The sequence below is a fragment of the Grampus griseus genome (assembly GCF_964374135.1).
Source record: "Grampus griseus genome assembly, chromosome: 3".
NCBI classification, from domain to species: domain Eukaryota; kingdom Metazoa; phylum Chordata; class Mammalia; order Artiodactyla; family Delphinidae; genus Grampus; species Grampus griseus.
In genome coordinates this window covers 147,469,118-147,485,828 of record NC_139019.1, presented here as the reverse complement: position 1 = coordinate 147,485,828, position 16,711 = coordinate 147,469,118, and the positions used below count along the sequence as shown (strand labels likewise).

Sequence of the window (16,711 nt, the reverse complement as noted above, 5' to 3'; positions counted from 1 at the left end):
GTTATTCATAATAACAGAGCCTATACCCACCTCACAGAGGTGGTCACGAGGATTAAGTCAGTTAATAGATGCAAGAAGGCAGCGCAGGTGCCCTGAGAACGCTGCCTCAGGGTTAGCTATTCCTGTCATCAGCATCAAGGCCCAGGCAGGTCGGCCCACCTCCCGCATTGGAGTACCAAGCCCACTGCCTCGCGTAGCCGCGAGCTCCCTGAGGACGGGGACAAGTCTGCTTCACCTGTCCCTCCCCTCCCTGGCACGCAGGGGCCTGGTCCTGAATAAATGCTGTTTGTTGAAAGAATGAATAAGTAATGGACAAACACGTAGGAGAATGGGATGGGTAAACGTGTGTCAAAAGTTAAGATTAAAAGCTTGTAATTACCCAGGACAAATACTTTCCACAAGCACCTCTGGCTGAGCCGGGGGATTAAGACAAGGCCTGTAGGCACAGCACCGCTGAAAGGCAAGAAACACCACAGGAAAAAAAGCCACAGAGATAACCCGGCCGACAAATAGTCAAGAACCCCAAAGAAATGACTTTGGAGTGAGGGGAACCTGGCCCCCAAATCCCAGAACCACCGCCTACTGGCCGTGCTGTGGTCTTCACGAGGCCACTGTGTCCAGCTGCCTGTCCTGCTCAAGGACACCTGACAGAGGCGGAGGGCGAGGGCTGGAATCTCGCCTGCACTCAGCTGGAGGAGGTACGAGGGCTACACTGGGCTCACAGGGGCCCCACCCGAGGGGCTTTTAACGTGATTCCCCACAGAGGTGGGCAGAGAGGTGACCAGCAGCCCCTGGAGACCTGCATCAGCGCCCTGAGCCTCTGTTCCGACCTGCAAAGCTCAGCTCGCACTCAGAGCCCAGCTGCGCCTCACCTCCGTGACACTTGTTAACTTCCACGCTTTTTATGCCCAGTGCCTAAAACAATGCCTGGCACACAGGAGGAGCTCAGTGCATCTGCTGAACGCACGATTGAATGAACGGGCTAAGGTACCACCCCATCCTTTCCCTACAGGCGGCCTGATGGATGCGGTGGGCTCAGACACTGGTAGCAGGACCATTAACCCTAGTCAACTCTTACACCCCTCAGTCTGGAAGAAAACAGAAAGGGGGAGAGAGGGCGAGGCTAACTTTGGGCTGGAATGCAGCCCTTTTCAGTCAGCTGGGAATAGCGATAAGGAGGTGGCCATGGGAACCATGGGAATTGGGAGCGGGGGAGGGACGGGCCCCATTCACACAGTGCATGGAGGTTAAGGTTATGGCCCTGGCGGAATGTGGGCTGGGTGTGGGGCTGGGTCTGGAAGCAAAGTTCCTGAATGACTGGCTAGCCAAGCCGGGGCCTTGGTTCCCTCTTGGGAACCTGTACAGCCAAGAGCAGTGTTTCATCAAAACAGGAAAAATCATAGAGGAAAAATGCTCATGTAAGGGGACTGGTATTTACAGGGAACAGCCCTGCCTCAACCCAAAGCCTGAAAGGATAAACTGGGGGTGGGGGGGACACAGAAAGGGGCATGCAGGGCAGCAGAACCATCCCAGGTAAGGCCACCGGCTGCCCACCCAGGTCTGGGGGATCCCGGGAAGCTGTGAAGGGGAGCCTGGGCTAGGTAGGTGGCAGAAGGCAACGTGAGCCTCAAAAGTCACAGCCTCAGAGAGGCTTCTGGCCCCAGGCTCTCTCTGGCCACAGAACCTCCTGACCTGGTATTACCCGTCCAAAGTGCTTCAGAAAGACGGATGTGCTCTCCCGGCTGTTACCTACAGGACAGGGAAGTGGGGACTCTGGCCCCAAACACCTGGCAGGCAGGAGCCTCAGGATCTTGGGCAGATCCCTCACCAACACTCAACCCTGTTTTCTTTCTTTGGACAACAGGACACTCCCACCCGTGTCCGTAGGGCGCTGGGAAGGTCAGCTGAGAGTATGAACTTGGATCTGCTGGGTACACATTAGGTTTTCTCGGGGTTCCTCTGAGCAGCCCGCATCACCATCATCATGATCACATGACAGGCAGTGATTCGGCAAAGGCTCCCGGGCCCCACCCCAAGCTTCCAGGACATATGATCCCGCCATCTGTGACTTTCTTCTGTACCAACACAAGGATTCTCGTCTTGCTAAGTGCAAGCCATGAGTCGCTCCTCTAGTGTGTGAGTAAAGGACCCGGGGTGTGCAGTAGTGCGTCATCACCCTCACCTGCACACTGAAGGAGGTTCTTAACTGCTCTGCTCTTCCCCTTCAGTCCAGAGTGAACTCTTCATGAAGATCTGCTTAAAACGCTTCAAGGGCCAAAGACTTCTTAGGATAAAGGTCATCTTCCTAATCGTGCCCTGTGAGTCCCTCACGGCCTGGCCCAGCTGAGTCCTCCAGCCTGGGCTCTCCCCGGCTCTGTCCTGCAGCCACTTCCACATGGACAATGCTACCTCCCTACCTCAGGGCCTTTGCCCATGCTGTTCCCTCCACCTGGGCCTCCCTCCCTAATGAACCCCAAGTACCTTTCAGACAGCCACTGAAACATCATTGCCGTGAGGTTTCCCTTGACCTCTAGAAGAATCCCCTGTGTTTTCCCCTCACAGACCTCATATCAACTGATAAGTACAAATTTAATTGGATGTTTGATTTAATCGCTGAAAATGAAGACTCTGCGACAGGAGGAGCTATATGCCTCTCGTTCACCACTGGCCGCCCCAGGTGCCTAGCACAACGAACAGCATAAATATTTGTACGTAATGAGTGAGTAAATGGATGAATGAATGAATGACTGAACAAACAGCCCAGGGAATGAAAAGTGAAAAGGGAAGTAAAACAAAGAGCAGGTGGAGAGACGCAGATTCTACTACCCACACTCTAGGAGCTACAGAGGAAGGTGGAAGACAAGCACGTGGGGAGGGAACTGAGTCATACATGAGGGCTGCCTGGGGTCCTGGGGGTTGGTGACCAGGTGGCCATGATGGAGTACTTGCTGACAATGGAGTACCACAGACACTATTTCATCTTGCCTCACACAGTGCCTGGGCGGGGGTAGGGGGTGGGGGTACTAGCCCATTGTTGCAGATGACAAAACTGAGACCCAAGGGGATGAAGGACCTGCCTGGGATCCCACAGCTGGGAGGGGGTGGGGTCAGGGCTGTGACTGCTCATTGCCACACACCATTGTCTAGACTCTAGTCTAGTTCTAGACTCAAGGGGGAAAGTCTCTTATGCCAGGCATCCCTGCAAGAAAGTGAAACAAATTTATAAGCATCTCCCTGAAACTGCTGGAGCAGAGATGCTTATGCTTTTAGCAGGTAAGGATGGTAAGAAGGAATGAACGGGACTGTCCAGGCCATCAGCTGAGAGCTTAGCCCAGCCAAGTCCAATGCCAAGCGTCTCACCTGCATCAGTCCATTTAATCCTCGGAACAGCCCTAGCAAGTAGGCACTATCATTAGGACCATTTTACAGATGAGGAAATTGAAGCTGAAAGAAGTTCCTGTTATTCCTAATCTAAGATGCTTAACACAGCAGATATTCTCTTCAGTGTATTATTATTCTAGTGAACTTCAACATACATCAACATGTTCCTCAGGTCCACTAGTGGCCTTGGGAGCCCAATGTTATGTTCCAAAATGCTTTTAAATTCCCCACCTGTGAAATTCCTGCTGTGGGGTTTTCAGGGGCCCCAACCCTTGGCTACAATTCCCACGGCAGCCCGTCTGTCTACAATGCGCTTTAGGCATTTCATATGCATGGATTCAGCCTCAGGTTGGCATCCACGGTCTGACAGTCTTGTCTTCAGTCTCCTTGAGGGTGTGAATAAGGACCAGTCACCCCATCAGGGAGAACACTCCCCCACTGTCTTGGGAAACATACTGACGCAAGCCAAGGGGCTTTTAGTTCCCCTTTGTCCATGCCCCAGGGAGTTTTTACATTCACTTGATCCCCTTCTCCTTCCTAAGCACCGTCCCTGCTCATGAACCTGCTATGGCTCCCCACTGCCTGATGCGGCACATGCAGACCCCAGGCCAGGCTCCTCTGGGTGGTCTACAAACCAGGCCTACCTCACCTGCCCGTTGTATCCCCTGCCCTTTCCCACATGGCTATCCCTTCCTCCCAATCTCATCAGGCTGCAGAACCCCTCGGGTAGAATGCCATCCCTTCCCCTGATCCCAACCCGACTCCTCTCGAGTGTCCCTCCTCCAGGAAGCCGCCCCCCCACACACACACACTCCCTGTTTGCGCACATCCTGCCTTTTGTCTTCTTTTCTACTCAGGTGCCGTTGCCTACGTGGCATTGACTCTTCTCCGGCCTGTATGAACTGACCTCACCTTTCTAAGAGGATTCTTTGCTTCCTGAGAGGGAGACTCAAGTCCACCCGCCTGGACTTGGCATTCCAGCCTCGCCACGGCTTCTCCAGCCTGGCTGCTAACCCAGCCTCACTCTCAGCTCAGCTTCTCACTGAGAAGACATGCTGCCCACCCCCTGGGGACACGGGGACAGGGGAGGGGGGAGGGGGGTCACTGATAAGGCACCTGTCTTTTCTCTGGCCTCAAGTGCTGTCAAGTTCCCTCCTGCCAACAGGCCACGAACTAAGTCGCCGGCCCACTGTCCTTTTTGTAAATTGAAAAGGATATGACTTGCAATTTAATAAGTGACATTTGATTAGTTGAAGGTCAACATTTCTAAAACATCAAGTCCATGTGGAAAATGTGAATCAAAGAGGCCTCTTGGCAGAAAGACTGGACACCAAAAGAGCCAGCGGCTGCTGGCCCGGTCCCCGCTGGGCTGCACCCAGGCCCATCTCCGCAGCGCAGATTTGCAGGCTGCCCACGGCACAAACAGAACCCAGCTCCCCACTCAAACTTGTCCCCACTGTGCTGAGGGTCAAGGGCACACTCTTCACGGTGCCCCCGATGCCTTCTCCAGCCAGTTCGCCAAGTGCTGACAGTTCACTCCTGCCTCTGCCTTTGGATGGGCCTGGACCCCTTGCCCTGGCACCTGCCCAGCTCTGCTCATCACGAGGCCTTGAGGTGGCACTAGGGGAGGTCCTCTCAGAACTCCGCACCAAGGTAGATCAGAATATCCCCAAAGATCCCTGGACATTCTTGCTCAGATAACTCTTGATGGTTTAACTATCTTCCCTGTTGGAATGGAAGCTCCTTGAGAGTGGGTACCATGTCCGTGGGGTTCAGCTCCACACACTAGCACCAGCACAGCGCATGGCACACAGTAGGTGCTCAACGGATAAGTTACATGAATGAATGAGCAAATGAGCAAGGAGGGCGCTGGATGGACTGAGACCATCTCAGCAGACACACTTTAGGGAGAACTTCTGGCGCGGCCAAGACACCAGTGGAGGCGTGAGGGGGAACGGAAGAGGCCGTGTTGCCTGGATCAAGCCCAGGAGTGGGAGGCAGGTGGGTGTGCTTCCTCTCTCACCCCCGCGGCCCTCCTGGAAGGTAGCGTGACCATCCCTACACGGAGGTGTTTCCTGGTGTTCTGAGAAAGGCCACGCGGGGGAGGTGGTGGTGGGGTGCGGTGACCTCTAACACCCCACCCCACTGCTGCCCCCACCCGAGGCAGCCACCTCCACACCTGCCCCGCCCCTGTGGGAGTTCCAAAGTCCAGCCTGCCCCCTCAGTCACTTCACCTCTAAAATGGGGGCAGAGCAACCCTGATCCCAGCATCCTAAGACTCCTACCTCAAAGGAGGTGAGAAGACACTGCTGTAAATTACTCACAGGTGTCTTTTTTGTTTCTTAAATTGCTTTTGTAACAAATCCCATGTGGAACAATAGCAACAAATCAATACTCCCCAAATCCTGAGAATGTTACACTGACCGACCAACCTACCGCCTATGGCATTTTCACAACCATCCTCTGAGGTGGGCACTACTTACATCTCACAGCTGAGGAAGGGAAGCCCACGGAAGTACATGATTTGGCTGACTGAGCTAACAGCAGGGCCAGAGCACAAAACTGGAGTCCCTACTTGGGTTCCCCCCTCTCCTGATCATTACAACTCCCCAGAGAGGTTGCTTAAAAATACAGAGGCCGGGGTTTCCCTGGTGGCACAGTGGTTAAGAATCTGCCTGCCAGTGCAGGGGACAGGGGTTCGAGTCCTGGCCCGGGAAGATCCCACATGCCGCGGAGCAACTAAGCCCATGTACCACAACTACTGAAGAGCCCGCGAGCCACAAGTACTGAGCCCGTGAGCCACAACTACCGAGCCCGCGAGCCACAACTACCGAAGCCTACGTGCCCAGAGCCCGTGCTCCGCAACAACAGAAGCCACGCAATGAGAAGCCCGTGCACCGCACCAAAGAGTAGCCCCCGCTCGCCGCAGCCAGAGAAAGCTGCGTACAGCAACAAAGAACCAAAGCAGCCAAAAATAAATAAATTAAATAAATAAACTTATTTTTAAAAAAATACAGAGGCCGGGGCCCTGATTCCCCATATCACGATCTCTCGGTGGGGCCGTGGGAATCATCTGGACAAGCGAATTGCCCCCAGCCAGCTGGGCAGCCTGTGACTCCCTGGGCCTCAATTTTCCCATCTGTGAAAGGGGTGACTCCTCCCCCAAAGAGCTGCTGTGGGTGATCAAGGGAGGGAAATGCTGGGTACGTGTGCTAAAAACAGCCAAGAGGTATCAAGCAGAAGGTCCCACTGAGGAAGACGCTCTACTTTGGGTAGCCTAACCAGCCCTTCCACTTCCGGAGCCCTTGGGGCTAGAAAGGGACTCTAAGGCCAGCATGCACTGCCGTGGCGGCTGTAGCTGTGACTCTTCTAGCTGCTTCCACCTGGGTTGTAGCAGACTCAGGAGTGGCTCACACGTCATGGAGACAGCTGGGCCCAGGGCACATTCCTACCCATTGTGTCTTCTGTGCAATATCTTTCAGGCAACAACAGCACATGGCCAACCAGTTCAGCCTGTGGGAGGGTGGACATCACGTCCGCATCCCACGTCTCCACACTAGGGAGTGACACCAGCTGACAAACAGGTGGTTCTCCCCAGGGGTCCGCAGCCTTGGTCAAGTCCACGTGCCCTCTCTCCTCCGGGCTGTTACCACCAGCATGCTCAGGCAGTTGTAACACCACCACCCTGCGGCAGGGTCAGAGGCCCAAGTGGTGGCCTGTATCAAGGTTCAAGCACAGAAATACCTGTGCCAACTACATAATCATCACAGCCACACGCACCGGTCACTTACCACGGTGGGCGCCGTGCTGAGCCATTTAGCCGAGTTATCTCTTTGAAGTTCTACTGTCCCCCAGGAGGAGGGTACCGTCACCATCCCCGCTGATGATGTGGGTAAAGTGCTAGCAAATCAACTCTGCAAGTAGTAGGGCTGCGGTTCAACTCCAGGGAGACTGCTCATTCACTGTTCAACACGTTTTTCAGTGTGCCCGTCACTGTCCTAGGCCCCGGGGACCCCACCGTGACAAAGGCAGAGCAAGGCACTGAGAGCCTGGTGGGAGACTCAGAGGTCAAGCTCTCAACCCTGGTCTCCACTGTCTCCCAAAGGCCACTGGCTCTTTCCAAAGGGAGACCTCCCTGACTGGCTCCCTGGTGTCCATTGTTGGCATGAGGCCTGTAGGAGGTGGACTGGGTTAGATGACACTGGTCTGCAGGAAGCAGGTCCTGCCAGCTGACCCACCCACACGTGGCACCTGGGCAGGCTGCGCCAGTGTTCTGAAAGATTAAAAGCCATTTCTGAGTCACTATTCCTTCCTTGTGGGGTGGTCTCAAGAGAATCTTCAATCATTAGGCTCAAAGTGGAGGCATGAGAAATACAATACTGCCCCCTCCCCTCAACGGTAACAATACACCCGATTCTGATTCTCTGCCAGTTTCCCTTTGGCCAGTGAAGCCTGGGAGCCCCATGCTTCTAGAGGCACTGGAAATCCAGATTTTTATGGGAAATTGTCGAATTGGAAATGCTGGCATTTAACTTTAAATTTATTTTTAGATGTGAGGACCAGATCATCACATCTGTGATTGGGCAGAATGTGACCCCCAATGCCGCCAGTTTAAACTCTCTGTTTTAGATCAAGTATGACAGGAAGTTTCATAAATGGGGGAAGGAAGTAGAGGCGTCGTGTCACTGAATTAGGACCTACGGTGAGCCAGTAGCTGTGGGAGGTGCTCTCGACTCCAAGAAGTAATCCTGTGAGGTCAGGGTTTATGTCCCCATAAGGTAGGCTCAGAGAGGTGAAGTGAGCTGCCCAAGGACACACAGTGAGGGGGGGCAGAAGCACCAGGATTGGGACCCAGATGTGCCAGGCTTCAAAGCCCGGCTATCCCAGGTGTGCCTGGGACCTCACAACAATGGCTCTAGAACAAGCTAAGTCCCGGGCAGCTGACTCTTCATGTTCCAGTGAGTGTGAGGCAGGCAGAGGTCCAAGTTGGGTGACACGTCTGTGTGGCCCCACCGTGAGGGGCCTGACCCGGGGAGGGACGGGTGGGGACGGGGCAGGGAGGAGGCGGGTGAGTGAACCCTCTCATTCCTCCTTTGACTCAGGGTTAACTCAGCTCTGACAAACCACCTGGCTTTGAGAGCGCCCCAGTTTCAAAGCTCGGCCAACCAAAGCCGAGTCGGGAAAACTGGGCAGGACAGAGAGTGGAACCGGCCCTGCCACCTGGCCTGCAGGGTGAATCTGGGTGGGGCTCCCAGCTCCAAAGGGCAGGGGCTGGCTCCACCCATCTCCATGCCCTCCCAGCTCCCGTGTTTACAGAGTCTGATCAGCCCGGAACCTGAACACATACCAGCCTTCTCATCTGTAAAATGGGGTAAGTAAAAGCCCTCGCTTCCTGGGTTTGTTGTGACAACTGAATAAAATGATAGATTTACAGTGCGTAGCACTGTGCCTGATGCCCAGGAGATGCTCAGTAAGTGTTTACTCCTATCACCACCCTCTCCAACTGTCCAGCGTCTGTGGCTTCTCACTCCCCTCCTTCCAGAAACATCTGACTGCAGAGAATGGGTCAGGGCTAGTTCTCTGTACCAAGAACAGAGGGCTCAAAACCCACAGCCATGTCACCAGGAACAATCTGAGGACCTAACATTCACCAGGAGGCAAACACTTCCGCGGGAAACTAGAAAAAGTCTGAGATCCAAGTGCAGAAAAGCTGCGCTCCTGGGGCCCCTCTGAACTTCAGGGTTCTCATCTGCAGAGAAAACGATCATCCCCAGACCACACTCATCTTCCAAGAGCTTTCTAAACTCTTAAGCCCCATGTGACGCTTTTATGATAATCATTATTAAGTTAATTAAGATTTGTGGTACCCAATCCCAGAGCTACACTTAAGTCATAATGGGGAACCCCTCTTCAGGGTTTCCCAGCTTACCTGTTCCTAAGAATCACTGAGGACACTTTGAAAGATGCAGACTCCCAGGCCCATCTGGACCGGACTTGAGGGTGGGGGGCAGGACAGGACCCAGGTGATTAGGGAAACCTGCCAGTTCTAGAAAGAACAGGATTACTCAACTGAAACTGAAAACTGGGGACCTTGAATCTCCACAGTCAGGTGATCTAACAGAAAAGTATCATTTTCTGGGCGTTGGACAGTCTTGACTTCAGGGGCTGGCTGTTACTTTGATGGCTGTGTGACTCTGGGCCAAGCCCTCAACCTCTCTGAGCCTGTTTTCTCAAAATGGGAACAATTAGGCCTAGGCCCCTGGCTGGGGTGAGTGTGGAATATCAGGTGTCTGCTCCCTCCCAGCTTCCCCACCTCAGATTCTGGGGGCTAAAGTGCCATTTCCAGCAAGCGGAGCTAGCAGGGGTGAGGGGAGCCTGGTAGCCTCCCATCAGGACAGGCAGCTGGCCACCCATTCCCACTTTGGGCAGGGCCTGAGTAATGCCAGATTTCCCAATTCCTCAGGACACATTCGGTAGGGAACATTTCCCATTCCCACTGTTAGAGAAATAAATCTTTTCTGATGCACTTATACTCTTAGAAGAAAACTAGAAACATTTTTTCCAAACACAAAGAGATATGGCAACAAAGCATCCAATCCCAGCAGATCTGGACCACTCTGCCAGGTCTCCGGGGTCTCATCTTGTCTGAGTTCTGAGCTGTGGGAGGTGTGAGGTTGGTGGAGCACGGGCGCCACAGTCCACAGATTTAGATCTGATCCTCTCTTTCCTTCATTTAATAAATATTTTCTGAGCACCCGCTGTGTGCAGAACCTGGGCTCAGTACCAGGATCCAGGGATGAGCAGAGATTTGGTCCCTGCTCTCAAGAGCTTAGACTCCATCGAGACAGACAGATATCAGGTGACAAACGGCACACACAGATGACTGCAATTGTGCTAAGTGATCTGAAGGACACGTCCAGGTGCGATAAAAAGATACACACAGGGAAGGGATGGGGGGGTGACCCAAATTAGATAACGTACGCTGTCTGGGAAGATCTTTTTGGAGGAAGGACACTAGTTGGCCAAGCTAATCCAGCGAGCTCCTTCTCCGCAAACTCGTTATCACCTGTCTCCTCTTCCTTCCTCCTCGGCACTCACCAATCTGGACACTAACCATCTGTGCAATTATTTGTTCACTGTCATCCTGCCCACCTTCCCCACTACCCTGGAAATGCTACGACAGTAAAGACAATGTCAGTCTTGTTGTCCCTGGAATCCTCCCCAGTTAACCTTTGAGTGAGTGCATGAACGGATGAATGAAGGAACCCTGCTTCCCTGGGCCTTGATCTCTTCATCCCCACAAATGGGGGTAACAATACCTTTGGCCATGTTGCTGGGAGATCCGGGGCACACTGCCTGTATTCAGTGAGTGGGGCTTGGCACTGGCATAACTTGGAATGAGTGGGACATTGTGGGAAGGGATTTAGGAGCGGGAGAGGAAGCCGGACTCCTCTACCCTGTGAGCAAACCGCTCGTGGAGTCCACCTGAGTCAGGACTGCAAAACAACTTCAGAAAGACGGGCCAGGACATACGGGGAGCCCTCCCCTTAACAGCAGGCAGGTAAGTAGTTCCCCAGGGAGAGCATCCACTGGTGCAGTCCCCACACAAATCTTGGGTCACCCACTGGGCCAGTGAGTGGGTGACAAGTACCCAAGCATGCCCAGGATCAGCTTCTGATTTCCTGGCTCCTTGAAGCAGGCCTGGGAGACAGGCATTCCTGTGCCAGCACAGTCACGTGTACCAGGCAGGTGATGGGTGAGAGGGGCAGAGAGATGAGAGAGCAGCATGAATACACATGACCCCTGCCCACGTGGTCTAACCTACGGCGGTAAGCCTTCCCCGACCAAAGATGGCAGCCAGGGACAGTGGAAAGGCCATGAGTCCTGCAGGGGAGCCAGTGGTCATGCCCTGCTATGGGCCTCAGTTTCCCATTCCCATTGGTTAAGTGACACCATTAATTCCCCTCATAGATCAAGGTGGAAACTATAAAGTCCTGAGTGCTACGAGGTGACAGGTGATTTCATCTACCTCTCTCTGCACCAAGTTTTGGATTTGCCTGTGCACAAATTGTGTGCTGACTGTCCCCTAAGCCAGCATTTCCCAAAGTGCAGCACCTATGCCACCGGTGTGACCTGGGTGATTTCAGGCCATGTGGGGACCTGGTGGTTAAATGGCTTCAGACTTCACAGTGAGAAGGCCATTCCCTGTTCAGCTCTCATTTGAGTGTTCCGAGAACCTCAAAGAGAACGTCTCGAGGTGGTGCTATCCGGCTGTCATCCTCTCGTTCCTCTAGCACTTGCTAACATCCCTTTTTTAACAGACCCAGCTACTGTAGCACGCACCAGCTAGCTAGGACGGAACAGGCTTGCAATTATTTGTATCTATTTGTGGCAGGTGATACTGCTTTTCCATTTTCAAAGATGTTATAAAGTTACCTTTTATAAACAAACGTGTTAAATTCAAAAACTGAGTAGTTTCCATAAAAGTTATTGAGTAAATAACACATGTTGTTTAAGAACACACCCCCAAATTAGGGAGATGGTACCAGAATGGTGGGAGATTGACTATACTGACTGCAGTTACCACCTCTGCCAGTGACACATGTATCAAGGCCCGTCCTTTCTTCTTCCTCCTGGGTCCACGGCCCGATCAGATCTCCTGACCCTCCCTGGAGTTGGGTGAGGCCAGTTCCCAGGGTCAAGGCAGAAGGGATAGCACCACATCATCCAGACCCTCCACGGCCTCCCTTTCTCTCCCCGCACTGCCAGGCCTCAGAAAGAATCCAACATCCTCTTGAGGAAGAACCACAAGACGGAGGGCAGGGTACCTGCGAGAGGCATAGCATCCCCACCACGTTGGGAATGGACTTCCGTTGCATTAAATCCCTGAGATTTTCAGGTTGTTTATAGGAATTAGCTGATTTAGGCTAATACAAAGGGGCCATCTCTAGTCCAGCTTCTATATACCAGCCTGACGTCCTGGTGCTTTTCTCTGTAAAGAATAATAACTGAGCACCTAACAGATGCCAGGCATAATCTGAAGGGCTTTACAGAGATGAGCTCAATTAGTCCTCATGACAGCGCTGGGAACCAGGCACTACTGAGTAGTGGGCTTATTATCTTTCAGTGAGGTGACTGAAACCCAGAGGGCATCTTGCCCAAAGTCACACATTTGGGAAGTGGTGAAGCCGAGACTTGAACCCAGGACTGTTGGAGATGCACAAAGCCGTTACTTTGCCACAGTGCGACGCAGCCTCTGCTGAGCACATCACCCCGGAACTGCTGTGCCCTGACTATGTGCCAGTCCCTGGGCTGGGTCCTGCAGGAAACAGCACAAGTAACACTGCCACGGCCTGGAGCCCGGCAAGCCAGGCGGGAAGGGAGCAAGGGAGCCGCATGGCACAGAGCCGGATGGAGACAGGAGAGCGCAGTCAGGGAGGGCTTCGGGAAAATCTCAGCGCATCACCACTCCCCAAGAACAGGGAGGGCTCACAGAGGTGGATAAGGCTTAAGGCTGGCCCAGGAGCGTGGGTGCGATCTCAGCCTGCAGAGACGAGTAGAGAGATGCGTCTCATCCGAGCCAACAGCCACCTCCTGGATCCACAGGAATTAGCCGGGGCCAGGCCTACCACCCTGTCTAGGAAGGGGACTAAAAGGCAGTGGGATGAGTCTTTAACACGCTTCCCTGGATGGTGCGGGTCACGGCTGCCAGTTCTCCGGTTCTCCCCCTCCCCCCCTTTCCCTCCCTTGACAGCAGTGGATCGGTTGTCTGTTGCAGACTCCCTGACCCATCCCTAACCCCTTTCTGACCTCGGGGCCACCGGACTGGCCTTTTCGCGTTTCCGGCCCAATCCCAGAGTCAGGGCAGGGGGCGGGGGGGGGGCACCTCGAGGAGTCGGTGCCAAGAGGAGAGAAAAGACCAGACCACCTTCGGCTCCCCTCCCCTCCCCCCGCCGGATCGCAAGGCTCGCAGCCGCCGTGGCAATGAGGCCACTCACCTGCGCGGGCCACATGTCACACGCAGCCTGTGGTGGATTTGGCCTTCAGTGGCGTCACGCCTTACGGCTTTTGCCTAATCGGTGCTTGCAAAGATGATAAACCTATGCTACGCCAGGGAGACACAGGAGACTGGACTGGAACATTTTTGGGTCATGAGGGTGCTGTTTGGGATGTCACATTAAATAAGGACGCCACCACAGCAGCTACAGCAGCTGCAGATTTCACAGCCAAAGCGTGGGATGCTGTCTCAGGAGATGAATGGATGACCCTGGCTCATAAACACATTGTCAAGACTGGATTTTACGCAGGATACTAATTACTTGTTAACCGGGGGACAGGATAAACTGTTATGCATATATGACTTGAACAAACCTGAGGCAGAACCTAAGGAAATCAGGGGTCATACCTCTGGTATTAAAAAGGCTCTATGGTGCAGCGAGGATAAACAGATCCTTTCAGCTGATGACAAAACTGTTCGCCTTTGGGATCATGTTACTATGACAGAAGTGAAATCTCTAAATTTTAATATGTCTGTTTGCAGTATGGAATACATTCCTGAGGAAGAGATCTTGGTAATAACTTATGGGCGATCTACTGCTTTTCACAGTGCAGTAAGTTTGGACCCAATTAAATCTTTTGAAGCTCCTGCAACCATCAATTCTGCATCTCTTCATCCCGAGAAAGAATTTCTTGTTGCAGGGGGTGAAGATTTTAAACTTTGTAAGCATGATTATAACAGTGGAGAAGAATTAGAATCCTACAAAGGACACTTGGGTCCCATTCACTGTGTGAGGTTTAGTCCTGATGGACAACTCGATGCTAGTGGTTCTGAAGACGGAACACTGAGACTATGGCAGACTGTGGTAGGAAAAACATACGGCCTTTGGAAATACGTGCTTCCTGAAGAAGACAGTGGTGAGCTGGCAGAGCCGAGGATCAGTTTTCCAGAGACAGCGGAAGAGGAGCTAAAAGAAATTGCTTCAGAGAATTCTGATGCCATCTATAGTGCAACTCCTGAAGTTAAGGCCTGAGCATCAGGCAGATGTACACAACTTATGGACTAAAACAAACGGAGAAAAGCATCAGCCTCCAGAGTTACTCTCTGCTTAAGGTAAACATGAGCAGTAAACAATGAGGAATATGAATTAGCTCCAGTGCTGGAACTAACCAACTTGTAGCACGATGGTCTGTTGTCTTTTTAATGAATATGTGCCAACCAACAACCAATTTCTCTTATTATAGTTGGATTTCTTGTAGCTGTTTATGTTATTATGAGAGGGAAAATATACTGACCTATTTTTCTGACTTTTCCCTTAAAGCAGAAAGCCATTTTTTTTTTTTTTTGCTTTAGTTATAAAGAAGAGGGGGAATACATGATAAAGTAACTGGTTTGATCTCTCATTGTACACTGCTTCCGAACATCTAATTGTTTTTAGTTGTAAAATGCCTAAACATAAAGCTTCCCTGGGCTGGATAAAGTACTCCTAGTTCTTTCAAGGCTACTCTTATGGCTCCTACAGCCCTCTCTATTGGCTCTTCTTTCAGAGGGCATGGGGTGTAATGGAAAGACTGCGGCGTCGGGGGCCAGACCACTCCACACCCCGATACCTCCTACCCCCTCAGAAGTGATACGGGTGCCCAGTGCGGTGCGGCCTGCACCAGCGGAGCAGAAAGAGTCACTGCTAACGGTGAACACGTGAACCTGCACGAGGGATTCTAGACACTGGTGGTCCGCTTCCCTACAGGAGGGCCAGCTGACAGTGAAGATGGGCAGGAGAAGGACCGCTGATCAATAAGGAGTGATACGGCGGGGGCAGCCTGGCAAATGCTGCCTGATCCAGCTGAAGGGCAGTGCCACCAGTGACGTCATGTGGATGCCAGGTACCCCTGACAGGATGTGCTGAGAAGGGCACTCCACCCACGACCCAGTCTAATCGCGAGCAAACATCAGACAAACCCAGAGTGCGGGACGTTCTACCGGACATTTGGACAGTGCTCTTCAAGACTGCCAAGGCCATGAAGAACAAGAAAGACTGAGGGCGGGAGGAATTGGGAGACGGGGATTCACACATATCCACTATTGACACTATGTATAAAATAGACAACCGATGGGAACATACTGTATAGCACAGGGAACTCTACTTAATGCACTGTGGTGACCTAAATGGGAAGGAAATCCAAAAGGGAGGGGATATACGTATATGTATGCCTGATTCATCTTGCTATACAGTAGGAGCTAACACAGCACTGTAAAGCAACTATACTCCAATAAAAATTAACTTAAAAAATAAAATTTTAAAAAGAAAAAAAAAAAAGACTGGGGACTTCCCTGGTGGCGCAGTGGTTAAGAATCTGCCTGCCAATGCAGGGGACACAGGTTCGATCGCTGGTCCGGGAAGATGCCACATGCCGCGGAGCAACTAAGCCCGTGCGCCACAACTACTGAGCCTGCGCTCTAGAGCCTGCGAGTCACAACTACTGGAGCCTGCGCTCCACAACAAGAGAAGCCACCGCCATGAGAAGCCCGTGCACCGCAAAGAAGAGTAGTCCCCGCTCGCCGCAACTAGAGAAAGCCCGCACGCAGCAACGAAGACCCAACGCAGACAAGAATTAAAAAATTAAAAAAAAAAAAAAGACCGAGGAACTGTCCCCAACCAGAGCCTGGGGAGACGTGACCACTGAATGCAATGTTGGATCTTGGATTGGATCCTGGAGCAATAAAAGGACATTAGTGGAACAAAACTTTTTAAATTTTATATTATTTTGAGACTTTGCTTCTTTGGGGCACACTGGTCACCCCATCTGGCTGTGAGAGCTCTCTACAGTCTGTGGGCTGGCAGTGTGCTGATCTTTTCAAGTTTCTTTCCCTACCCAATCCCCCGCTTTCTGGTGAGGTTTCAGTGAGGTCTGTGAGGTGCGTATCCTGCAGCTTCATTGGCTTAAAATGTGCTCTCCTTTGGTGTGATTTCTTTGGGGGCCGATTGGGAGAAAGAAAAACCAACAGTGTAACTGTTTTGATACTGGAAATTGATGTGTCCTTTTGAAATAAAGAACCAGTCCCTCAAAAAAACAAAAAACAAAAAACAGGACACTAGTGGAAAACAGGTGAAATCCAAAATAAAGCCTGGGGAACACGGGACTGGAGGTATCTGTACCATCTTTACAACTTTTCTGTAACTCTATTCCAAAATAAAAAAGTGTCTCTAATTTAAAAAAAAGAGAGACGCCAAATATCAGAACTAAAACATAAGTTCCATGAGGTTGGGGGGACAGGAACTGTCTGTCTGGCTCAGTGCTATATCCCCAGCTTTGAGAACAGTGCCTGGCACAC

The 16,711-nt window shown here is 52.2% G+C and overlaps 2 protein-coding genes across 2 annotated transcripts in view; one reads left to right on the top strand and one right to left on the bottom strand.

Annotated features, from left to right (window-relative positions):
• Window positions 1-16,711, bottom strand: part of ERGIC1 (endoplasmic reticulum-golgi intermediate compartment 1) — a 106,204-nt gene that overhangs the window by 80,021 nt on the left and 9,472 nt on the right. The gene's annotated exons all lie outside the window — the stretch shown is intronic.
• Window positions 1,256-14,968, top strand: LOC309820942 (serine-threonine kinase receptor-associated protein-like; the record flags this gene model as incomplete). The annotated part of the gene is given in 5 exon segments (XM_082652004.1): window positions 1,256-1,418; window positions 2,229-2,318; window positions 13,371-13,674; window positions 13,676-14,491; window positions 14,926-14,968. Coding segments are annotated over 4 exon segments (1,293 nt in total). The 3' UTR covers window positions 14,412-14,491; window positions 14,926-14,968.